The sequence below is a fragment of the Archocentrus centrarchus genome, unplaced genomic scaffold, assembly GCF_007364275.1.
Source record: "Archocentrus centrarchus isolate MPI-CPG fArcCen1 unplaced genomic scaffold, fArcCen1 scaffold_48_ctg1, whole genome shotgun sequence".
NCBI classification, from domain to species: domain Eukaryota; kingdom Metazoa; phylum Chordata; class Actinopteri; order Cichliformes; family Cichlidae; genus Archocentrus; species Archocentrus centrarchus.
Genome location: NW_022060272.1, coordinates 697,531 through 724,061, shown reverse-complemented (window position 1 = coordinate 724,061; position 26,531 = coordinate 697,531). Strand labels below are relative to the sequence as shown.

General features: G+C 40.4%; 1 protein-coding gene across 1 annotated transcript in view; it reads right to left on the bottom strand.

Moving 5' to 3' along the window:
• The window catches only part of LOC115777283 (multiple epidermal growth factor-like domains protein 10), a 62,812-nt gene extending 39,026 nt beyond the window's left edge, over positions 1-23,786 (bottom strand). The window contains exons 1-5 of the mRNA XM_030725129.1: positions 23,727-23,786; positions 21,309-21,429; positions 16,234-16,397; positions 15,989-16,091; positions 10,884-11,030 (exon numbers count right to left, since the gene is read on the bottom strand). Of these exons, the coding sequence (XP_030580989.1) occupies positions 10,884-11,030; positions 15,989-16,091; positions 16,234-16,263 (280 nt within the window). The 5' untranslated portion in view covers positions 16,264-16,397; positions 21,309-21,429; positions 23,727-23,786. The remainder of the gene's footprint in view (positions 1-10,883; positions 11,031-15,988; positions 16,092-16,233; positions 16,398-21,308; positions 21,430-23,726) is intronic.
• Between the last annotated feature and the right edge of the window lie 2,745 nt (positions 23,787-26,531).

The window sequence follows — 26,531 nt, the reverse complement described above, 5'->3', positions numbered from 1 at the left end:
TAAAATGTTGACTTTTTGATGTTCATATAAAATTTAAAACTCCACAAGAGAAGAATATGAATGTTTCCATGGTCCTAGATTCCCACTTTTCCTTTAGTGTATTAAGACATATGAAGACATATTAAGAGCCACACAATATGTCATGGTCCTGGGTGGACCCAGTGTTTTCTGTTTTGGACTTTCAAATTCGGTTTTGTTTGTTTGATTTTTAGTTTATTGATGTTTTTGCAGTTTTGTACATTTTTTTGTAGTAATTCCTGGCTGGTTTCTTTATTTGTTTCTTCAAGCTTTCTTAGTTTAGTTATGTGGGTTATGTTCTTGATTATAGATTATTTATATTTGAGTCCTTGTTCTCCTGTGTTCTTCGTGTCCCTCTGTGTTTGTGTTCCCTTGTCTCTGATGTTTTGTATTTACTTCCCTGTTCCCCTGCCTGCCTCCCTGTGTTTCTGTTTCCCTGTTTACTCACTTCCTGTTTTATTGCCAGTCCCGTGTTTCATGCAAATTGTGTTCAGTTTTTCTCTTTTTGCATTGTCTCAGTGATTAATCACAGCTTTGCTCCCTTTCTCCTGATTACCTTGTGTAATTACTGTCTGTGATTTCATCCATTCTCTGCTGTGTTGTCATCAGCTGAGGGTTCCCTTGTGTTTCCCAGTATTTCCTAGTTAGTGTATTCCTGGTTCCTGACCAGCCCAGTGTATATTTTATGTCTTCCCTGAGTTTACCAGCAAATTAAGCTGAGTTTTTTTGAAGTTCAGTCCTGTCTCATGAGCCCTGGTGCCCTAAACACAGCGGTACATGACACAATGGTGCAGAGGAGCAGAAAAAGTTCCCAAAAGAGCTCGTACTATTGTATGTTAAACAAATACAGAGCCAGGAAACACATTTATCTGGTTCCTGTTTGATTGCTGCTCACACTGACGTTATAGGACACTGATCTTAAAACTCTATTTCAAAAAAGCACTTCGTTATCTCACTTTAAAAGAAACCAGCCTTGACTGTTGGTAGGAACTGAGGAAGTTTTCTTGAACCACCCACCTGCCTCAAGTGTTATAAGCTCTGTCTCTGTAAAAACCTCACCCAGGGTTCTCCCTTTCTCTGCAGCAGTAGTGATTGTGTTTTGGTAATAGAAAGGACACTATATCATCTGACTAATAAATCAAGGAACCTCTGTATGTGCATTTCTGATCACTTTCATCAAAACAGCTTCAAACCTGGCCAGTGTATTGCTGTGTCCATTAGATACAAAAGAGATATTTTCTTTCTTCTTCAACAGAGACATCATTTGTGAGATAAAAAAATGTGAGGTCAGAGATCGTACTGTAATACAGCTGACCTAACCGATTATACGTCACACGCTGCTATGACCACATACTGATGTCATCATCTCATATCATACTGATGTTTATAAACCTCAAAGATTAAGAGATGTGGCCCAATACTTTTGTCCATACAGTGTATGTAGAACTGAGGAAAACAACTCTGAGAACAGATTCCCTTTGTATACCATGTAAACACTGGGAACAAAGGAATGACTATGCTGCGCCAGTATACTGTATTCATCATAATTTGACACTGCTTTTATGCAAATCTGAGAGTCTTCCACTTGAAAAAAAAAAATTTCTTCATTAAAGCAGCAAAAAAAACCCGTTAATGGTTAACTCTTTCACACACACTTTTCTTAAGATCTTACATACCCTTTGAGAATTTACCAGCTGATAACATCATTAACTGCAAAAGGCTATCCAGCATCAAGAGAACAGGAATAGAGCAGGACTGACACTTCAGGCAGTTAAAAGCCCCAATGCTGGACATCTGATTTATCAAGGCTCACCCAGTTATCTATGGGCTGCTAAAGATGCAGTGGCCAGCAGAATGGCTAATGTAGGACAGGGCATAACTAAGGCCGTCTTCATGTTTAACTATGATGAATATTTCAAAGCACAGCCCTCCACTGTCTCTATTTAAAAGTCGACTTGGCAACAGACCTTGGGCCAACTGCGTTCACAGGAGAATTAACACCTGTTCAACCTACTGAGGAGCTAAACCAAACTGAAATATTGATGTAAAGGAAGAAGTGACAAAAAGATTATTGAGATAAAATGGAAAGGTTGGATACACAGTAAAAAGGGATGAAGAATGAACTCAATGGGTGTATTATTTTCTACACTTCCAAAGAAATGCTGACATTCAAGGACTTTGCTTTTGAATGCAGGGCTTTAATTCTAGCCTAAAGCTAATGAGAAATGTAAAGGTTTAACAAAAACAGCTGTGTTAATGACAGTGACGAGAGGCTGACTGAAGTGGATATATTGTATACCAGCTCTGTTTTGGTCCGGTTCCTACATAACGTGGCAGATTAGAAAGAGCTATGAAAACACTTAGAATACAGGGTGAGAGTGTTAAGGTGATTAAATCTTACACCAGCTTTCTGGGAGTTTTGACATCTAACCAGGTCAAAAACTGAAATATTAGTTACTGTATAGTGCACATACCTGCACATAGAGTGTTGTGAAAAAGTATTTGCCCCCTTCCTGATTTCTTACTTTTTGCATATTTGTCACACTTACATGTTTTAGATCATCAAACAAATTTTTTAATATAAGACAAAGATAACCCAAGTAAACAGAAAATGCATTTTTAAAATAATTATGTATCTTATTAAGAAAGAAAAGTTATCCAAACCAGTCTGGCCCTGTGTGAAAAAGTAATTGCCCTCTAAACTTAATAAACAGATGTGCCACCCTTTGCAGCAAGAACTGCAATCAAGCATTTGAGAAAACTGGCATTCAATCATTCAAATTGCTGTAGAGGAATTTTGGCCCACATTTCTTTGCAGAATTGTTTTAATTCCGTTGCATTTTTTAACATGAATGTCTTCTTTAAAGTCAAGCATCTTGATCAAATTTAAGTCTGGACTTTGGCTAAGCCTCTCCAAACTCTTCATATTTTGATTTACTGGTGTGTTTCATAGTCCTGCTATATAACTGAAGTGCGCTTGAGCTTCAGAGCACAACCTGATGGGTACACATTCTCCTTCAGGATTTTCCTGGTATAGAGCAATATTCATGGTTCCATCAGTTATGACTGGTCCCGAGGCAGCAAAACTGGTGATGCGATCCTGTTGGCTTCATCAGGTGGTGGCTCCCAGCTCGCAATGGAGCAATTCGCGGTGGAGTGTGAAGTGGCAGATATGAGAATTAGCACCTCTAAGTCTGAGACCATGGTCCTCAGCTGGAAAAGGGTAGAGTGCCCACTTCGGGTCAGGGATGAGTTGCTGCCCCAGGTGGAGGAGTTTATAAGTATCTTGGGGTCTTGTTCGCGAGTGAGGGGAGAAGGAAGCAGGAGACTGACAGATGGACTGGGGCAGCAGCTACAGTAATGTGGATGCTGCACTGGTCCGTCGTGGAGAAGCGAGAGCTGAGTATAAAAGTGAAGCTGTCGGTCTATGTCTCTACCCTCATCTATGGTCGCAAACTTTGAGTAGTGACCAAAAGAGTGAGAGTGCAGATATCAGGGGAGGAAATGAGCTTCCACCAATGGCTGGCTGGCTTTAGAGGTAGGGTTAGTGCAGTCATTCGAGAGGGGCTCAGAGTAGAGCAGCTACTCCACATTGAAAGGAGCCAGTTGAGGTGGTTCGGGCATCTCACTATAATGCCTCCTGGGTGCATATTGGCTGAGCTATTCTGGGCATGTCCTACTGGGAGGAGGCATCAGGGTAGACTGAGGACACATTGGAGAGATTATCTTTCTCGACTGGCCTGGGAATGCCTCGGTGATCCCCTGGATGAGCTGGAGGAGGTGGCTGGAGAGAGGGAGGTTTGGGTTTCTCTGCTTAGGCTGGCACCCCTGCAACCCGGATAAGTGGAAGAAATGGATGGATGGATGGACGGATGGCTGGATGGATGAAAAGACATTTGTCTGTCCTGAACACCCCTACAATCTTCTTATACTACCACCAAATTCAGAACTCGCTTGTGGTAAAGCGCCACTGCACCAAGATATCACACTAGGCTGGAGAACACTGAGGCTTAGAGGCTCATACAAATAATCTCATCATGCAACACATAATGATAGATAACCTCCAGAAAAACAGATCAGATGCAGAAGCAGCTAAATGCCATCTCCACCTAAAATGAGATAAAGATATTGAGCAAATGTGTTCCACATGTGCTATACGCCAGTCAAATTAAATACCAGTCTCTGCCTAGTCTAAATGTGTTGTCATGAGCCTCTAAATGCCACTTTTCTTTTGCCAGCAAAAGGCTCTGTGTCCTTAGAACCAATAAGAATGCAAGCTTGAATATGTGACTTCAATTATTTTTAGAGAGGAACACTGAGGAACCAGCTTTTCTTGGTGGTGATCAGATTGTAAACACACCTGTAGGTGAGACTAGCATTATTACTGTGTCTAGAAAAAATGTTTGACAATCAAACTTGACTACTACTTACATGTGCAACAACCAGTGAAATAATCCTACCAGTGCAATACTCCCACAGAATCCCCGTCTCTCTCTCTGTTCCCCCCCAAAACAATCCCAGTACAAGTTCTATTTATTATTATTTATTACTGTCACCAACCACTGTCCTCTCCCCGCATATCACCATCCCTTGTACAGTGCCCCATAATTTATAATATATACTTCTATACTTTCTACCTCCTAATGTTGAATATAGTTTCAAAAGTTGATCTGATCTGCTATTGATATTTTTAATTTCTATATTGTCTCTTTGTTCTATTTTTTATACTTATTGCTTGATTTTTATACTTGGTTGACTACGAGAGAGCCCTGCTCAAAAAATTCCAATTGTCTAGACCTTGGTTCATGCACAAATGGCAAATAAAAACCTTGAATCCTTGAATCCTATGTAGAGAACATAAAAGTCATAACAAGGCATCTGAACCTGTGGAAGAATCATTACTATCCCAGCCGACATAGGGCGAGAAGCAGGGTACACCCTGTACAGGTTGCCAGCCTGTCACAGGGCTAACACAGAGAGACAGACAACCATTCACACCTATGGGCAATTTAGAGTGACCAAATAAATTAAACCCCAGTAAGTGCATGTCTTTGAACTGTGGGAGGAAACTGGAGCACCCGGAGGAAACCCACACAGACACGGGGAGAACATGCAAACTCCACAGAAAGAGGCCTGGCCAAGGTGGAATCAAACCCGGACCTTCAAGATGTTATTGTAGCTGTGAGGCAGTAGTGCTAACTACCACGCCAGTGTAAAATGAAATTGTAAAATGAAAATACTGAAATTACTGAAGAGCCTGATTTAAAAAAAAAAAAGAAAAGTGGCTAGGTGGATTTAAAGGGTCCTGGGGTCTTGCCGGGTGTGGTAGGGTCCAGGTTTCCACCTTAGCCAGATCTTCTCTTTCAGGTCAGTTGCTCTGGCATTCAACATACCAGTTGTTCTTGGGGCTAGGTACCCAATCTTGGAGTGTGGGGATAATGATATCTCCGTCGTGGCCTGATATCCTGGTTGCCCAAATACTTTGGAATCCCACAGGCAAATGGAAACCATGATAAGCCTGCTAGGTAAGCTGCAACCACTTGCAGAGAGTAAGGCAAGTCCTGAAGAGTCAGCTGAATGGGAATGACAAGATTCGGGCAATCAACACCTACACCCTGCCAGTCAGCAGATATACTGCTGGGATAATAAGCTGGCCAAAGGAGGTGAAAGAAGCGATAAAGACAAGAAAGCTCTTTACCATTCATGGAGGGCTCCACCCCAAATCCAGCACCCTGAGACTGTACACTAAGCAGAAGGAAGGAGGCCGAGAACTAGTGAGTGTCAGAACCACTATCCAGGATGAATGGGATATCCCACTGACAGATAGAAGAAGTGGCTAATATTAGAAAATCCCACCAATGGTTGGACAAAGCTGGGCTGAAAGAAAGCACAGAGGCACTCATCATGGCAGCACAGGAACAAGCTCTGAGCACAAGATCGATAGAAGCAGGCTTTGCAGAGACGCCCCTGAGACAGTCCAGCACATAACAGCAGGGTGCAAGATGCTAGTAGGCAGGGCATACATGGAACACCATAACCAAGTGGCCGGCATAGTATACAGGATCATCAAGTATGACCTGAAAATCCTGAGGTCAAAATGGGATACATCCCCACAGGTGGTTGAGAATGACTGAGCTAAGATCCTGTGGGACTTCCAGACGGACAAACTGGTGATGGCTAACCATCCAGACATAGTGTTGGACAAGCAGAGGCGGAAGGCCATAGTCATAGATATAATGACCATTATACAACCAAATAACCAAATGTCAGCCAGATGTTGTATTTAAAAAAAGACCAAAACACGTGTTGTGTTTTTTAAACAACAGCTAGTGACCTAGACGAAGTCATGGAAACTTCATTTTTAAACCAAATTCAACCTAATTTTATTTGGAATGATTCAACATCATACATCTTTAATGACTTTCAAAAACAAGAATTGGGTGCACAATTTGGAATGCATTGTAAATATTCACATAGAGTCAAAAGCATATATACAGGCTCAAATATATACATGAACCCACTTAAAGCGTTTAATAAATGGTGCTGAAGATTCTACAATGTCTTTGTAGATTTATATGAATTGGGAACATCTTTTGGTGCCATTTCAAAACAACTGCAGATTTCAAGATCATCAATTTAAACAACTGTGTGTAAGGAAAGTTATTCAGATGTGTCACCATTTTGTGCCCAAACCATCAGATGAGAAGAAAATATTCAGGAATAACCCAGGAAACACAGAGGCTCAAGCCTGCCTGAAACTGTCTACAGTGAAGTGAGGAGTTTTATACCACCATGGACTGAGTGACTGCTGACCAAGAAAGAAGCCTCTGCTCCACAATCGACACCTTCAAGTTCAACTGAAATTTACAGCTGCACATATGGAAAAGCCAAATGCCTTAGGTTAACTCTAGTCTAATAATCCCTTTTACCAAGCAGCTGCAGAAGCAGCAAGTTTCAGGCAGGAAACAGCAGGCGTGAAGGCTTTCAGTGTGGCTTCTACTTTTAGATTCCATCCTAGAAGCCTGACCACTTGCACATTGTGCTCTGTGGTTTGAACACGAGCACAGATAGCAAACATCAACTTCTCTTTCAAACTGACATGAATTTTATGTGGAGAATGATTTTTTTGTCAACATTCAGTGGGTTGACTTGTTCCTCCAGGGTGAGATGTTTAGCATGCACATCTACTGTCACATCCTGAGGTTTCTGAGGGAGAACATTCAAAGAAAACCACCTGAACTCTTGCATGTGCCAGTGTGTCACCATGTATCACCGCAAATCGCATTAAAAAAACAGGAGTTTTTTTGGCAACACCAAAACAATCTTCCCTCACTACCTAAGCCAGATTTGCCTCTCTGTAACTTTGTCCACTACTTGAAAAGGAAAATCAATTTGAAGATTTGTGGATCTGACACACTGGAGGAGATCCTGCACACATCTCAGAGTCACAAGTACAAGGGAGCATAATGGGACTGCCACAGGGAGATATGAAAGTAAGAGCCGTGATCAACACAATTCACATATGAATGAGTAGATGACCATGCACCTGAGGTTGAGCATATCTAAATTAATTAAGGCTTTTGTATCTGTTCTCAAAACACCTTATAGTATGCCAAACATCTGTGAACTTATTATTTTAATATTTACATTTTTTACATTACAATGACTTTACTGGTCACAAAACACACTACTTAGCCTGTAAAACGGTTGTATACTTTCTTCAGTGGCTCTGGATGAGCTTTGTCAGGCTTGAAACAATAACCTTGATGGTAATCTAACTGTGGATGTCTTGAATTGGAGGCAACAGATTGATGGAAGCCTTAAATTACAAACTAGGTGCAGGGTGGTTTGAAAGAGGGCCATTGATCACGCAGGGAGAGTTTAATGTACTTGTTCTTAAACTCTGTTATGTGTCCCTTCAGAAAGATGAAAGAAAATTGTGTGCTCATCCTGGTTTACACAATGCTGAATAGTAAAATAAACCACTTAATCATATTTTTGCAGTGTTATAGCCTCTTAACATAATGGGCTGTGCTACCTGAAAACAAATGATCTAAAGGAATTGAAAGCCAGACTATCTGGGTTCCATGTAGATTTTTTTGTATCTAGACCTCTACACTACGAAACAACCACTTCACACTGTCCACCTCAGCTCTGTTGAGCTCACAAAGTTCCATTTTTTTTCACTTAACTGATGCCTTCCACACTCTATTCAGGCAATATTTAGGCACCCACGAAGAGTGGTATAGTTTCTACTTTTGTACTTCTCAAAATCGTTTCATGGAAAACAGCTAGAACCCAACTGACCTTGGTTGCAGAGGGAGCCAAAAAAGCCAGAAAGACATTCGCAGTGGCCGGTGATGTGGTGGCACGCCCCGTCACTGTGGATACACTGAGGACACGACTGGCTGCAATGATGGCCATAGAAACCAGGTGAACAGGCTGCAGAGGAAACACCCACATTGTGGGTCATCCAGAGCCACTGAGGAGTACATGCTACATTTTCAGTATACATACAGACATATGTGAATACTCTGTTTGTGTGAGACTGATTTTCTATCCATTCCCTACTCCCTTGGGTCAGCCAATTGGCTGTATTAGCTTTGCTCTGTTTTACCAACATGCACAGGTCCTCCCTCATAAGACTTCCTCAGGCTTTTAATTTGCTTTAATTGATGTAACTCTCAGTGGTGAAGCAAACCTGTGCAGGCTGAACTAAGGCTTCCTTCATGCTACAGGATTGTCCTAATTATGATTATTGCATAAACTGTGAATCAAGAGGTCTTAAGTTTATTATTCTGATGCAAGAAGAAGCAGAGGAAACTGTCATACAAACACGCTATGAGCACCATCATCAACATGAAGACTTGGGCTTGATTTCAAGCAGGTGCTACATTATATGTTTGCATTATGATTTTTGTTCTGTCTCCCTCCCCTCACCCCCAACCATCACAGTAGATGACTGCCCCTCCCTGTTTGCATGATAATTTTTTCATAAAACAGTAAAAACAGTAAAGTTTCGACCTCCCTTTTATACGAGAATGGTGTGAAAATGCGAAAACGATACTTTTTGTAAATGGGTTCCAGAGTGGAGTGTTTTCGAAATGCTCCAGTAGCTCCACGTCTCTGTCTCTGTGTAAGTGGGCGAAAACGGTACATTTTGAAAATGGGGCTACTGGCACATGCACACTATGGTTGTGACTCCTATTCCACACCACCAACTTGTGGCCATGGCAATGGGAACTATGGTATTTTCAACGTGTTTCAGGGTAAACGGAGATTGTTTGGTTCTGCTGGAGGTTTCTTCTTGTTAAAAGCCAGTTTTTCCTCCCCACTGTTGCCATGCACTTGTTCATAGGGGTCATCTGATTGTTTTCTCTGTTAGGTCTTTACCTTACAGTATAAAGCATCTTGAGGCACTATATAAATAAAATGAAATTGAATAGTTATCTTTTCCTAACAAAATGAATGAATTTTAAACTTCATTTTGAGAACATGCAGCTCGCTGGGCTCTCACACACCACAGAAATAAGATGTTTAGTCTCTGTAAAGTTTTACACAAGCCAGCAAATGTGGGTTAATATGTAGGGTGATTATGTTACATAGTATGTTCGACCCAGATGGAGATCCCTAATGCTAAAGTTAGTAAAAATAGCTATACCATGAGGTTAATTGTAGTTATTTTCAATCAGAAAATGATTCCTGAAAAACTTTGGTGTTTTTTCCTCCTCTTTGGGGTGGCTGTAGCTCAGGAGGTAGAGCAGGTCGTCTACCAATTCGAAGGCCTCTGGAGCTTGAAAAAGGCGACTGGACTTCTTTAAGTTTCTTGAAAACGTTTCACCTCTCATCCAAAAAGGCTTCTTCAGTTCTAAAACCAAATGGTGGAGAGTCCCAGGCATTTGAACTCTAGTGTGGATGGAGGTGGTTGTTGACCCACTCCAATCAGTGGCTTTCAGGTGAAACCACTGCAAGACTTTGCCCCACTCTGTTGAGTGACCTAATGAGGTCATCTGAAGAAAGGTGTGAGGTGCCTGGGAAGGGAGCTCAGGACTGCATTGTATATGAGGGACAGTTGGTGTCTCCAAGTGATGGTCGTTCACAGTGGGCATAGATAGCTTCTTTAACTCCTCTTTCTAACCATCTGTCTTCCCATTCCAAAATGGGAACACTGGCATCCTCAAAAGCTTGTCCTTTATCCTTTAGGTGCAAATAATATAAAGGGCACTCTTTTGAGGATGCCAAGTTTCACGTTTTGGACTGGGAAGACTGGTGGTTTGAAAGAGTGTTTTGAGTGCTCAGAGTAGAAAAGCACTATATAAATGCCAGCCCGTTTACCGTTTTCCTCTTCCTCTGAATCTTTACAAAGGAGGTGGAGATGGCAGCATTAACATGACCCACAGAGTTCCTCTGGTCAGCCATCAAGGAAAGCTTGTTTCTGTTTTTGTAAGAAAAATGCTACAACCATCAAGTTAGCTAATTATCTTAAACTATTTTTACACATAATTTAACTGACAGATCTATATAGAATTCAAAAACTGGAATAATGAAGTAGGTAACTGTTAGAACTTAACTTGTAACAGATTTTCTGGTAGAAACCATACACCAGGTTGATTTATACCAGAGTTATCATTAGAAAAATACAGCAGCTACCACTTTCTTTAGTTGTAATTAAATTTAAGTAATTTTTTTACTAGTTGTATCAGACTCTTGTTAATATCCCTGTTTATATTTCCTTACCTAGTTTTCTGGAAACTAGATACCCTTATATAAAGCAAAATATCAGGATTTCTTCCACCATTGTAACTGTGATTGAGGAAGCACAGTACGTGCATGCAGAAATGTGGGTGTGAAAAATCATCCTTTACTTCGTCTGCAGTTGGTGCCCCGGTAGCCTGGAGCACACACGCAGGTGCCATCCTCTGGGGAGCAGGAGCCTCCGTTCTCACAGGTGCAGCTGTAGGAGCAGTTGGGTCCCCAGCGACTCTCCTCGCACACACTGTCACAACGGACACCTGCACAAAATACACATAAACACACATACACATTGTAGGCCACAGTAACGCAAGCAGCGTTTTTAGTCGGGTACTGAAGTCTGAGCTCTTAAATGAAGTCAAAGTGGTGCAGCGGTTCATGTGTCACTTAAACTTGAAACGTGAGATGAGAGGGTGATGAGCGAATAATAAACAGCCAAAGTCACTGAGAGGAGCTGAGTTCTCACAGGAGGTAAAGGTGTGTGAATGTGTATTGTATGAAGGGAGGTGAATGAGTGAATTTCACATGTTCTATAAATTGCTTTGAGTGCTCAAGTAGAGTAAAAAAGTGCTGCACAAGCTTTGTGACACTAGCGATTGCCAGTCGATACACACTTTTCCTTAGTGAGCCACTGACCGGTCTCTGGGCCTGAGTGAGCCACTGGTTGATGTGGGCTGGTTGAGAACTAATGCTATTCTCAGTTTAGTGTGTTCCACTGTTGCACTGCATGATATGTTCCTTCATCATCATGAACACAACACATAATGTAGTTTAATTTTACTCGTTCCCACAAACATCACCCTGTAGCACATTAGCAGGAGACGGCAACGTTTCATAAAAATTGCACAGACAGGATCAGTCAAAGTCTTTAGCAAACTTTTAGAAGGATTTGCTCTTTTTTTGACAATATTAAATGTGTCAGAATTTGAGACTAATCTTTTAACCTCATAAATGGGAATGGCTTAGAGAAAGAACTGCAGATATTGGCTGGGGAGACAAGATGTCAGCCATGACAATAACAAATGATTATTTTCATCACGGATTGAGTAATTGTTCATTTAAATGTCAGGAAGAAGAACAACAATATCAATATTTAATGGAAATAATGGAAAATGAAGTCAAATCTGGTTCACTAAGTTCATTTGATTTATAATGTCTTCTTCTCATTTGGCCTGATTGTGATGTTTGATGATCAATGTGATGCTTAGGCACACAACTCTTATTAAGCATTTCAAATTTCTCACAGACTTAATAAATTCTTATTTAGCTCATTGTTTAATAATCAAGCTGTCAGCAGAATTTTGAATTATGTATTAGTTTATGTATTAAACAAAGAGAAACTAAACAAATCTGTGTATTGTTGCCAGGATGAGCATTTTTCACAAGTCACATTTGCTAGAGGCCAAAATAACCATGAAACTGCTGTGCATGAAAAGGTAATGACTGACATTATGTTCAAAAATATGAACAAAACCCAAAATGGTTTCAACTATTTTACTGATTAACTATTAATCTGTGTATGAATAAATGTCAGTTTATATGAATAAATATTTTAAGTGAAATTATAAATCTTATAATACTACTCGACTTTTTGTCCTTTAATCCTTTGCTACAGTGTCTCCTTCTTTCATCAGTCTTGCATGTGTGTGTCAGTGTGTGTGCGTGCTGAGTCTGTCTACACAAAAGTTGGTTTGCAGAACAGATCAGAGCCCCTGCTACTCACAGGGGACAGTCTGAAGACTGCAGCACTCCAGAGACTGACACACACACACACACACACACACACACACACACACACACACACACACACACACACACACACACACACACACACACACACACACACGAACAAGCTTAACACCATATCTAAATAGAGAAATAGAATAAAAAATGGTGCATGTGTAAATCTCACTTCCAGCTCATTAGAAACTTTCTTTGACATATAACATGAGAGTTGGACACGGGCGGTTATTTGTTAGTTAAAATAAAGGGAGACAAAGAGGGGTGGAGGATGAGACATGAATCTGACTAAATTACTGTATCAAGCAGGCCCACTGTGGCTTAAGATAAACACAAATAAAACAAGAGCACTACTGAGCTGTGGGGGGTGTCAAAGTGCTGTTATAGCGTGTGAAGTTTGATGGGTCTCCATCTATGGCGTGAATTTGAACATCCTTGGTCTCTGTGGCAGCCCTGCAGACAACAACCTGTGTTGTCTCTCATCCTGGATGGGCTGCGATTTTTAAACCTGTGTTGAGGAATCATAGTTGAAATGAGCAGATTTTTTTCTGAAAACAATCAAAATTCTCAACTTTAACATTCAATATGTCATGTGTGTACTATTTGCTGTTAAATCTAGGTGTCTTTTAAACTTGGCCCAGTGTTTTTCAGAATGTTATTTTGTTTCTGCAGTTTACTCTCTGCAGACTTTTTCATGTGGTCTTATCGAGTTTTTCACTGACTGGGACTGTAATTAATCACAGGAGAAGTCTTATGAGGACTGCACTACAGAGGTTTAAATTGATATGCACAGTATTTTCTTTCAGCTTCACAGAATCATCTCATGTGTCTAATGGTCATTCACAGTTATTACCTAGTGTAATTACATTGGCTTACTAATTTCAGCCCAACAAAGACATGTCATGTTTCTTCAATTCTACAAACCTCATTTGCTCATTTACTTCAAGCGTTTGGTCTAAACTTTGATCTGTCTATTCATCAATATGTTGAAGTTTCCTCCAATGTCAGTTCATTATCAGTTCTCCTTTGGCACTGAATTAAAATGCCCTTTCCATATTCATCATCTCTCATATTGATCATTTCTCACCACAACCTTACTAATTGACAATTAGTGGGTGAAATAAGGAGAGCTACAACTCAAACATGACAATTAATAAAGTAAACAAGGGTATGGAGAAGTTAAATATCACTGCTGAGGAGAATGTTTATTTTCAAAAAAGTCTCTCTTGCTTTATCCATGGGAAACTTAAATTACTGCAGACAGCTGGGCTGTCAAACTCATCCAAGCTTGAATCTCCCTCAGTTTTAGAATTATAAGTCTGAATCTCTTGTGTGTCATATCGATTTGTTGTCCGTATTCATGCCACGGTGTTGTCTGCACCATTCTCCTCTATCTTCCATTCACCCTCAACCTTTTATTTTATTCTCCTTTACTGAATGTATGTTGAGGTATGTTACCATAAATATCTCAACATGCCTCAACCTGCAGAGGTGGCTGTGTACTAATTGGAAGGTTGGTAGTTCGATCCCTCGCTCCTCCAGTCTGCATAGGTAAGATACTGAACCCCACGTTGCTCTCCGGTGTGCTCGTTGGAGTGTGAGTGTGTGTGAATGTTAGATAGAAAGCACTTAGGTGTAGAAAAAAGTGTTTGTATGAATGGGTGAATGATGCGCTTTGAGTGGTTGAGTAGAAACGCATTATATGAGAATCGGTCCATTTATCAAAGACCAAAGTAAAGGGTAATTTATGCTGCCAGCATCTGGAGTGTTTTTGCTGAACATATATAAGTCTCACGGGACAGTTGTGCTTCCATTTTAACAAATGGTCACATGGCCTCAGAGAAGCAAGTCTGAAATGTTTTTTTACCCACTCTCAGCATATTCTTTTGCTGTTGTGCACTTTCAACTTGAGCTTCCAGGGTTTTACAGAGTTTTACAAAGAGAAATGAGATAGACTACAGCTTTAATAAAAGTAATACAGCGGTCAGCCACGAGTTCATGACTATCTCAGAATTAAATTACCATGAATTTCAGGTAACTCTGGCTCTGTTCAAAGCACCACATCAAACTTGCTCAGTGGTGTTCTAGCAGAACATCCACGCCTTCTAAAAGAATTCAAAGACATCTCACTGTAAAAATTGACCATAAAACCTCAGCTCAGTACACGACCGCAGCAGAACCAACATGCCTTGGCTTCTTAATTTTCTCAGGGGTCAGTACATCTCCAACACATATTTCGCAGCACATACGTGACATTACAGGGCTGAACATCGGCCCTCTCCCACATTCTTTTTCAGAGATCACGCTTCAGTCCTCCTGTTCACTCTTTTTTGTGGCATGATGGTATATGGTGGTTAGCACTGCAAGAAGAGTTTGAACCTCCTGGTCAGCTGGAGCATTTCTCGGTGCGAGCTGCATGTTTCCCTGTGCTTGCGTAGGTATCCAAAAGCATGCGTGGTAGGTTAATTGGTGGTTCTAAGTTGGTTGTAGGTGTAAATATTAGTGAGAGCTGGTCCATCTCTCTGTGTTTGCCCTGTGATGAACTGGTGACCTATGCGTGTTGCCCTGTGACAGCTGGGATAGGCTCCATTAGAAAGAAAATGGATCTTGTTGGTGGGAGGATGTTACTGTAGTTTTAAATCCTGGATTACTGATCAGTGAACATATTTATGTATAAATCAACACAATACCTTTTAATTCATTGGGACACCACTTTGATGGCAAATTAGATGAATGCAGTTTTTTAATTGCTAACGTTTAAAGCATCGATCACTGTTGGATCAATGCGTTGTATGGTAGCAGTCAAAAGGCTGAACACAGTTATCCATTCACATCGTTGTTGGTGGCTTATGTGGTAAAAGTATGTTTTCCAAATACAAATTTGTCTTCGTCAGTGGTACTTTTTCCCATTTTGTTTCTTTCGTTTCTGGCCTCTCCTATTCTGTAATCATTGGTATCATTAGGATCTCACTGGATAAAAATTTCATAATAGCTATTCAGTATATTAATTCAAGTGATCTGAGAGGGTCACTTGAACTCTTTCTTTATGACTGAAAAGACTATCATGCCTTTCATGCTATTAAGTCTAAAAATTGACTGAATTTCCCTGCTTTAGTCATCTGCCCAACTGTGGGATTTATCCTGTCACTCCACTTACATCCTTACATCCCACTGAGCTTAGCAACCTGCACTTGTTTTTCTTATTATTCCTAATGTTTTGTGCTGAACGCTTTTACTATGATGTACTATTGCAAAGGGCTTCATAAATTATCCTCATATACATGTTTTCATGTCATATGCCTCACGTGACTATCTGCCAGTTATAAACTAGGTGAGCTTGATCTTTGAACTTCACTGCTCGTTCACATGTCTGGTTACATCTCTGTGTCTGTGTTTTGGCCCTCTTTCTTATTGCCTGCAGCCTGAACTTTGACAGTCCAAAAGCCCCTTAGTCCCAAACTGTGGTTCCATAACTCACCAGTCCAACCTGCGAGACAGTGGCAGAAGCCCATTACTGGATCGCAGCCATCAGAGTTAACACAGTCACATTTCTCGCTGCAGTCCAAGCTGTATGATCCCTCCTGACAGCAGCAAGAGAAACAACAGAGAAATCACTATAAATTCATTTTTGATTACGTTGCTTACACTTGCTTGAACTCTAACAAAACATTAAAGAAGCAGAGTGGGTGTCCGAGTGAAATAAGGAATGCTATGACCACTCACAGGACACGGTACATCACAGTATTCATCCATCCAGCCTGAGGAGCAAGCACAGGTTCCATTGAGAGGGTTGCAGGCCGCCCCATTGGCACACTGACATGTTTGATTGCAGCTCAACCCCCAAGTACCAGCGGAGCAGGGGATGGAGCAGTCCGCACCCTGCCAACCTGCTCAGACAGATCATTTTAGACCATAAGGGAAAATGCATCTGCAATAAAGGTAAGCTATTCTAGTTTTTAGATTTCTATGTTTGATCATTACCTGAAAATTTATTTTATGGTGTGTTTGTGTTTTTTTTTAAATAATAATGGTGGTTTAGTAGAACATGGATTTCATTTTCTCTACGTTTTATCATTTTTTATCATTTTTTTTCATTTTAGTATTTGTTATGATGACTAAGTACTTCAGCTAAAATGTGGAAACCTATTTTATACCTGCAATAATGTCTGTCCAAGAGGCACAAGCAGACAGACGGGCATACTTACAGTTTATACAGATTATCAAAACTACTATATTTGGAGCTAAAAATGAAAGTAAGTCACTTATCTTTGATAGATGATTACAACAGACAGTTGGGGTAATCATTTTTCTGTTCACTTTCATTTCCACATCTAAATAAGTCTGGCTCTGTCTGGTTGTTGTTTGACTTTTTCCCAACAATGTCACTGCATTCCCTCATAAACTTACTGATATAAATAATGGAATAATGGACAAAAGAAATATACAAATAAGCCAATCTGTAGTACACAGGAATCTTTATAGATGACTTAGATGACTTTAGTATTAATCTACAATGCAGACATTTTTAAATAATGAAAAACTACTGAATTAGAAGGTGTGTCCAAGCTTTTGACTGGTACTGTATATATACTGTATTTAAAAAATACACGTTTATATAAAATGATTTTGAATACACAAAATCACAAAATCTATATATGATTTTTTTAATGTCATAGGCATTAATGAATATAGGCATTCAGAATTGTTTCTACTTTATAATTTTCCTTCCTTCCTTCCTTCCTTCCTTCCTTCCTTCCTTCCTTCCTTCCTTCCTTCCTTCCTTCCCCTCATTTCATGGACACAGATCATGAGCTTTTTGCACTACAAACATTAAGCATATCAAAGTTCATCAAGATATGATTAAGTCATGGTTGATAATCATCCTTATTCCTTTGGGTTTCCTTCTCAGTAGCCTTAAAGAGAGAGAGAGAGAAAGAAAGGTGGCTTCACAGGGTCCAGAAGTGCACCAACTTGTTCGAACCAAAGCTCTCAGGCCCTGGTCCTGTTCGTTGCTTCAGATGTCTCACTGCTTTAATTACCTGTGGTCTCAACCAGGTTTAGTGGTGCATAAATATTTAAACAAGCTGATATTGAGAGATATTAAGCAAGTAAAGTACAAAAACAGAGCAGGGAAGGTTCTGGAGATTGTTGCGGTTGTGTGTTCATCTTTTTAGTTTCATTGGTGAGATTAGTGAAAATTTTCTGGTTTGCAAATGCATGATCAACAAGAAGCACTTTAAGGCCTAAATAACGCCTCTGCTGGGCCCAAGTATGTAAACTTAAATCCCCTCTGAACCCTATGCAGCAACCTACTATGCAACCTGATGTGCATCTCTTGAGAAACATAGCTAAATGTCGGGTGGACGCAGCCTGCAAAGATTGTGATTACCGCGTAGGGTTCAGAGGAGTTTCCAGTTACATACGTAGGCCCTGCAAACACCCAATGCAGAGGAGAGGTGGGGTACACCTGGACAGGTCGTCAGTCTGTGACAGGGACAACACAGCACAGAGAGACAAACAATCACTGACACCTATGGGCAGTTTAGATCACCAATTAACCTAACACCACTAACTGCATATCTTTGGACTGTGGGAGGAAGCCAGACTACCCAGAGAAAACCCACACAGACACGGGGAGAACATGCAAACTCCACACAGAAGCCAAATAGTGGATTCAAACCCAGAACTTTCTTGCTTTGAGGCAACAGTGCTAGGCCCTGCACCACCATACACCAAACGCCATAAATGTTTGCTCTGATTACACAAACATTATGTAGGAGTAGATAGGTACTGATTTGTAAAGAACTGGAAATGAATAACTTGAGCTTACATAATATTATACTACCCATATTTCTAACTAACTAGGCAGCTCATTTTGTTTCTCTTGACAGTTCTTCATTTATCGATGTAACACATTATGGGATCAACTTGAAGGATAGGCACATGTGAAATCTAAAAGTGACGTCAGAGGTCAAATGTTAGATGATATTTTGATGCAATATAATGTGGTATTTACAATCCCCACATAACAGTATAATTTCCTAAATGTTGCCAATACAAACAAAGGCAGCAGAATTTCACTACATTAGTTTGTGGTCATTACTTTGTCACTTAAGGCTGAAACATCTTACTATTCATTAATGATTTTCAGCACTGTAGCCAGGCTGACAAAGAGTCAGAGCTCTGTTGAGCCGAGTATTTCTGTAACCTTAACTACCTATGACTTCATGAATTTCTTAAGAAATAAAATTTTAACCATTGCAGAAAAAATTATTCACAGCAGTCTCATGGACTTGTCATTAAGTTCATCAACTTTAATAACTGCTGATATTTATTTATATAACTTCTTTCCTACCATTAATTAATCCTTCAATTTGAAATATGATAAATTTATATTTATTAACAGGCTATGCACCACAGACTTTTAAGATGGCAGTAATTAAACCATTACTTAAAAAGCCATCACTGACCCAGCTGTCTTAGCTAATTATAGGCCAATCTCCAACCTTCCTTTTCTCTCAAAGATTCTTGAAAGAGTAGTTGTAAAACAGCTAACTGATCATCTGCAGAGGAACGGTTTATTTGAAGAGTTTCAGTCAGGTTTCAGAATTCATCACAGTACAGAAACAGCATTAGTGAAGGTTACAAATGATCTTCTTACAGCCTCTGACAGTGGACTCACCTCTGTTCTTGTCCTGCTAGACCTCAGTGCCCAGTACAATAGTTCTGACCATAATATTGTTGCAGAGATTAGAGCATGCCTTAGTTATTAATTACGCCGCAGTGGTTTGAATCATATTTATCAAATAGATTCCAGTTTGTTCATGTAAATGGGGAGTCTTCTTCACACACTAAGGTTAATTATGGAGTTCCACAGGGTTCTGTGCTAGGACAAATTCTATTTACACTATATATACAGTATATTAGAAAACAATGCATACATTTTCATTGTTATGCAGACGATACCCAGCTCTATCTATCCATGTAGCCAGATGACACACACCAATTAGTTAAACTGCAGGAATGTCTTAAAGACATTAAGGCCTGGATGACCTCTAATTTCCTGCTTCTAAGTTCAGATAAAACTGAAATTACTGTACTCAGCCCTATAAGCCTTAGAAACATGGTGTGTGACCAAATACTTACTCTGGATGGCATTACTTTGGCATCCAGTAACCCTGTGAGAAATGTCATTTTTGACCAAGATATGTCCTTCAATGCACATATTAAACAAATATGTAGGATGGTTTTGTTTTTTGTTTTTTGCATTTTTGCATTTGCGCAATATTTCAAAAAATTAGAAACATCTTGTTTCAGTGTGCTGCTGAAAAGCTAATTCATGCATTTATCACTTCTAGGCTGGACTATTGTAATTCGTTATTATCAGGCTGTCCTAAAAGCTCCCTGAAAAGCCTTCAGCTGATCCAAAATGCTGCAGCTAGAGTACTGACAGGGACTAGAAAGAGAGAGCAGATTTCTCCCATATTGGCTTCTCTTCATTGGCTCCCTGTTAAATCTAGAATAGAATTTAAAATCCTTCTCCTCACCTACAAGGTCTTGAATCATCAGGCCCCATCTTATCTTAAAGACCTCATAGTACCATATCACCCCAACAGAGCACTGTTGACTGGCTTACTTGTGGTTCCTAGGATACTTAAGAGTAGAATGGGAGGCAGAGCCTTCAGCTTTCAGGCCCCTCTTCTGTGGAACCAGCTCCCAGCTTGGACTTGGGAGACAGACACCCTCTCTATTTTTAAGATTAGGCTTAAAATTTTCCTTTTTGATCAAGCTTATAGTTAGGGCTGGATCAGGTGACCCTGAACCCTCCCTTAGTTACACTGTAATAGGCCTCGGCTGCTGGGGGGTTTCCATGATGGACTGAGTGTTTCTTTGTCATTCACCTCTTTTCCCTCTGTTTATACCCCACTCTGCATTTAATCATTAGTGATTATTAATCTCTGGCTCTCTTCCACAGTGTGTCTTTTGTCCTGTCTCTCTCCCCTCACCCCCAACTGGTCATGGCAGATGACTGCCCCTCCCTGAGCCTGGTTCTGCTGGAGGTTTCTTCCTGTTAAAAGGGAGTTTTTCCTTCCCACTGTCACCAAGTGCTGCTATAGGGGTCGTTTGATTTTTGGGTTTTCTCTGTAATTATTGTAGGGTCTTTACCTTACAATATAAAGTGCCTTGAGGCGACTGTTTGTTGTGATTTGGTGCTATATAAATAAAATTTAATTAAATGTATTATTTCCAACATGCAATAGAGACAATACTATATCACAATCTGTGCTTTTTCTACACCTCAGACAGGACATCTGCCACACACACAATTCTACACATCTTAAAGTCTTAAATAGTAATAGAAATAATTTAATTAGTAATCAAATTTCTTTCCAGTAGTGATTTTTGTATAATTACTTTTAGTGTAATGTCTACCTATTTTCTGGCAAAACATGGGGACAGATTTGTCCACCTACAGCAGCAGAAAAAAGAGAGCTTTGCAGTTCTCAGAGTGGAAAAAGAGCTGATCACAGTGCTGCTGCTGCTGTATTCATGCGCCCATTTTTTAGAGGAAAGTATTAGATACTCGCACCATTGAGTTATTAGACCTTCAGGGAAATGCAACAAGTCACAATAAAGAAGTCAGAGGTTCCTAACTATTTAGCTTGTGACCCATTAAGAAAACAACTGTGATAGAGGTTTGTCTTGTCATATTCTAACACTAAAAGGAACATACGGTACTAGTAAAGGACATTCCAATACTTGGTCTCTAAGAACAAGATCACAGAACTGAACACCACCTTCTCTGCAGATGCAGGAACCATCGATGTGTGAGCAGGAGATCTCGTTTTGGCAGGAGCATGAAGAGGTGCAGTTGGTCCCGTATAGGCCTGCAGGACAGCTGACAGAGCAGTCGTCTCCCTGGTCACAGAAAGGAGACAGGAAGGCAGTGGTAATGCACTCTCTCTCTCAGACATACACACAGAAACACACACACACAGTGTTCATGCACTTTACATTTGGTGTGACAGACACCATGCCTGGACATTCCATCCTCATGTATTAACCTTTACTGACATATTCCCTCTATAGTTCCTTATTTTAACAACATGTCTTTTTATACACTGCTCAAAAAAATAAAGGGAACACTTAAACAACATAATGTAACTCCAAGTAAATCAAACTTCTGTGAAATCAAACTGTCCACTTAGGAAGCAACACTGATTGACAATCAATTTCACATGCTGTTGTGCAAATGGAATAGACAACAGGTGGAAATTATTGGCAAATAGCAAGACACACTCAATAAAGGAGTGGTTCTGCAGGTGGGGACCACAGACCACTTCTCAGTACCTATGCTTTCTGGCTGATGTTTTGTCACTTTTGAATGTTGGTGGTGCTTTCACACTCGTGGTAGCATGAGACGGACTCTACAACCCACACAAGTGGCTCAGGTAGTGCAGCTCATCCACGATGGCACATCAATGCGAGCTGTGGCAAGAAGGTTTGCTGTGTCTGTCAGCGTAGTGTCCAGAGGCTGGAGGCACTACGAGGAGACAGGCCAGTACACCAGGAGACGTGGAGGAGGCCGTAGGAGGGCAACAACCGAGCAGCAGGACCGCTACCTCTGCCTTTGTGCAAGGAGGAACAGGAGGAGCACTGCCAGAGCCCTGCTAAATGACCTCCAGCAAGCCACAAATGTGCATGTGTCTGCACAAACGGTTAGAAACCGACTCCATGAGGATGGTATGAGTGCCCGGCGTCCACAGATGGGGGTTGTTCTTACAGCCCAACACCGTGCAGGATGCTTGGCATTTACCAGAGAACACCAGGATTGGCAAATTCGCCACTGGCGCCCTGTGCTCTTCACAGATGAAAGCAGGTTCACACTGAGTACATGTGACAGACGTGACAGAGTCTGGAGACGCCGTGGAGAGCGATCTGCTGCCTGCAACATCCTTCAGCATGACCGGTTTGGCAGTGGGTCAGTAATGGTGTGGGGTGGCATTTCTCTGGAGGGCCGCACAGCCCTCCATGTGCTCGCCAGAGGTAGCATGACTGCCATTAGGTACCGAGATGAGATCCTTAGACCCCTTGTGAGACCATATGCTGGTGCAGTTGGCCTGGGTTCCTCCTAGTGCAGGACAATGCTAGACCTCATGTGGCTGGAGTGTGTCAGCAGTTCCTGCAAGATGAAGGCATTGAAGCTATGGACTGGCCCGCCCGTTCCCCAGACCTGAATCCTATTGAGCACATCTGGGACATCATGTCTCACTCCATCCACCAACGTCACGTTGCATCACAGACTGTCCAGGAGTTGGCGGATGCTTTAGTCCAGGTCTGGGAGGAGATCCCTCAGGAGACCATCTGCCACCTCATCAGGAGCATGCCCAGGCATTGTAGGGAGGTCATACAGGCACGTGGAGGCCACACACAATACTGAGCCTCATTTTGACTTGTTTTAAGGACATTACATCAAAGTTGGCTCAGCCTGTAGTGTGTTTTTCCACTTTCATTTTGTGTGTCACTCCAAATCCAGGCCTCCATTGGTTAATAAATTTGATTTCCATTGATGATTTTTGTGTGATTTTGTTGTCAGCACATTCAACGTTGTACAGAAGAAAGTATTCAATGAGAATATTTCATTCATTCAGATCTAGGATGTGTTATTTGAGTGTTCCCTTTATTTTTTTGAGCAGTGTACATGATTCATACATCCTATTATTACAAAAATTGACTGAAGTTCAACTGTTGTTACTCTCTCTTTTTCTTTTTTTAAGTCTACAGCTCTGTATACAGCAGGATTACAAGACTAATTTATAGATACACACAAACTTTGTGTACAGTACCAGTCAAAAGTTTGGACACACTTGCCCACATAATCTTTAAAATCATGTGTATGTATATATATATATATATATATATATATATATATATATATATATATATATATATATATATATATATATATATATATATATATATATATATATATATATATATATATATATATATATATGTATATGTATATATATTAGGGGTGGGACTCGATTAAAAAAATTAATCGAATTAATTACAAGCTTTGTAATTAATTAATCGAAATTAATCGCATTTTAATCGCATTTCAATATTTGACATGATAAATATTAATTTAAGTTTAGTTGATGAATGAATCAATATACAATCAATATACAATATACATATACACTTTCAAATACCTGGGAGTGACCATCTCACAGGACCTGTCCTGGACTCATCACATAAACATCACTGTGAAGAAGGCCAGACAGCGTCTCTACCTCCTCAGGCGGCTGAGAGACTTCAAGCTCCCACTCAAGGTGCTCAGGAACTTTTACACCTGCACCATCGAGAGCATCATGCGTGGGAGCATCACCACCTGGATGGGAAACTGCACCAAGCAGGACTTCATGGCCCTAAAAAGGGTGGTTCGTTCAGCTGAACGGACCATCAGAACCACCCTCCCCAACCTGCAGGACATTTACACCAAGCAGTGCAGGCTGAGGGCCATGAAGATCGTAAAACAGCCCAGCCACCCCGGACACTCTCTCTTCTCCCTGCTCCCATCAGGCCGGCGTTACCGCTGCCTGAGGACTAAGACTGAAAGGTTGAAGAAGAGTTTTTACCCACAAGCCATCCGTCTGCTCAACTCTGAGCCCTAACTGGACCATTATTGCACAATGTAAATATTATAATTTATAAAAGTGTGTATAGTGTATAGTATATAGAGTATAGTGTATAGTGTGAATTACTTTTTTTTTTTTTTTTTTATTCTTCTTATTTATATGTGTGTGTATATATGGTTGCAGGTACAAAATACATTTCACTGTGCATTGTACTGTGTATAACTGTGCATGTGACAAATAAACACTATCTTAATCTTAAATCTTAAATCTTAAATCTTAAGCTTAAACTTCAAAATTTTGTTTATTTTCCCACCAGTCTACTACACAGACCAATGAAGGGCGGAAGTGCTCCTGTGATAAGTAAACACCTGAAATTAAAGTTAAGCATCATAACTGGATAGTTTTATTCAACATTAATGTCTCACTTGTTATAGTTGGAAATTAATCATTAGCTCAGCTGTATTCCTTGATGTTGAAATGTGTCATGCTTGTTTTAACAGCTTATTTTGAATTAAAGATTTAAAATTAAACCACAAAAAGGAGAAAAAGTTCGTTCTCCGTTTAACCAGCTGCTTTTACACAGCTGTGCTTCGCACTCACGGTTGCTAGGCGACATGAGCTACGCAGAGGTGACGGCAGCTGATATGAAGGCTAGCCGCTCACTTCCGGCCTTTGTGGTGTTCGTGGGCTGCGAAATACGTGGGCCGGGTCCTTCGAAGGATGCGGACCCTAATTTGGACATTGTGCGTCGATATAATCTGTATGCCGGGAACTCGCGCACTGAGAAACGTTCCACGGTGCAAAGTGCGATTAAAATGCGTTAAATATTTAACGCGTTAATTTCCCCGTAATTAATTAATCGAAATTAACGCGTTAAAGTCCCAGCCCTAATATATATATAAACAAAAACCCTTCATTGAATACCCTTAACTGCTACTGTGGGAGATAGTCACTCCAGTATGCCTCTTAATATGCATCTTCTATCGTCTATCACAGTTAAAAAGAAATCTTTGAGATTCTTTTTTTTTTTTTTTAAATTAGCTGTGTGAAGCTGCCAGGAATTATTTAAGCCAAAATATGACAGCCATCTGTGGGCAAATAAAAATTACATCATCAGGTCTGCAAGTTATTAAGTGGGTTAGGGTTAGCAGCTGAGGAGAGTGGCATGCCTGTCTGACATAACTAATGGTTAATGGCTAGGCATGTGGAGTGGAGGATAAATACTGTAAGTGTGTAAAATAAAGAACTGGGAGTGTGAAACTAGAAGGTGACACTCATCCTTATTGAGGATGAGCATCACAGTAGCAAGGGCTAATTGTTATTATAGTCAGTAACACCTGAACAGCTTTAGATTTAGACACATTAGGAGCTGTGCTTTGATAAACATTCAATATGTTATGTAACAGGTGTATGTGAGAGAAGTTTTAAAAAATCTAAAATCATGAATGTTAATGTTTGATGTTGGACAGCTCAGTGTGTGTGTGCAGCTGGCTAGAGCCAATCTCTATTAAGAAATGGGAAAAACATCTAAAACACTACAAACTGTAAAAACCAACTCTGCTGCCTGTAAAACATCCATGTATGCATTTCATAATGAGAAACCATTCTCACCTCCCTCCAACACTCCATGTCATGTTCTGCTCACTTATATTAAAATAGCTGTATCATTGCATTTGGGGTAAGGACCCAGGGAAGAGCTATAGAATGGAAAATGTTTGGCGTTGGCTCAAAGTCCTGCAGAAAAAAAATTAATATTAAATTAATATTCAGGCTTATTTTTTGGTCTCATATCTCAACCCTTAGTAAATTGTGTGTTACAGTTAAATATTCTCTAACAACAGCCAACTGCTGAATCTTCAAAATAAACCAAAGGTATTATTTTCTTGCACATGCCCTGCTGTCTGCTAACAATCCCACGATGCACTATGTTATGCAGATGTGCAAAGTCTATAGATTTTATGTATGTGACTCTCTACCTGTCAGTCAAATAAACAAGGCTGGAAACCAGGTGGTTAAGATGTGCTCTACGTTGACTGGTCTGTTTCATCACTGCAGTCCTCATTTGGTGTCTGTGGCTCTTTTATTCTTCATGAGCTGTCAGGATGAGTTGCATCACTGCTACTGGATGAACATCTGACGGTGTACATAAGGTTTGAATTTTCAGGAACATGATTGACAGGGATTTTTCACCACAAGCTTGCTGCCCCACCTCCTGCAGCTAAACTCCAGGGAATGAAATCTTCCTCACAGTTAATCTTTAATTTCATTATAAAATCGTGACTGCACTAAATTTGATGGCAGAGATGTGACAAAAAGGCACGTTTGATGGAGGAGAGAGGCAATCATCACTGTTGGCATCCCAGCAGAGAAACGCGACGT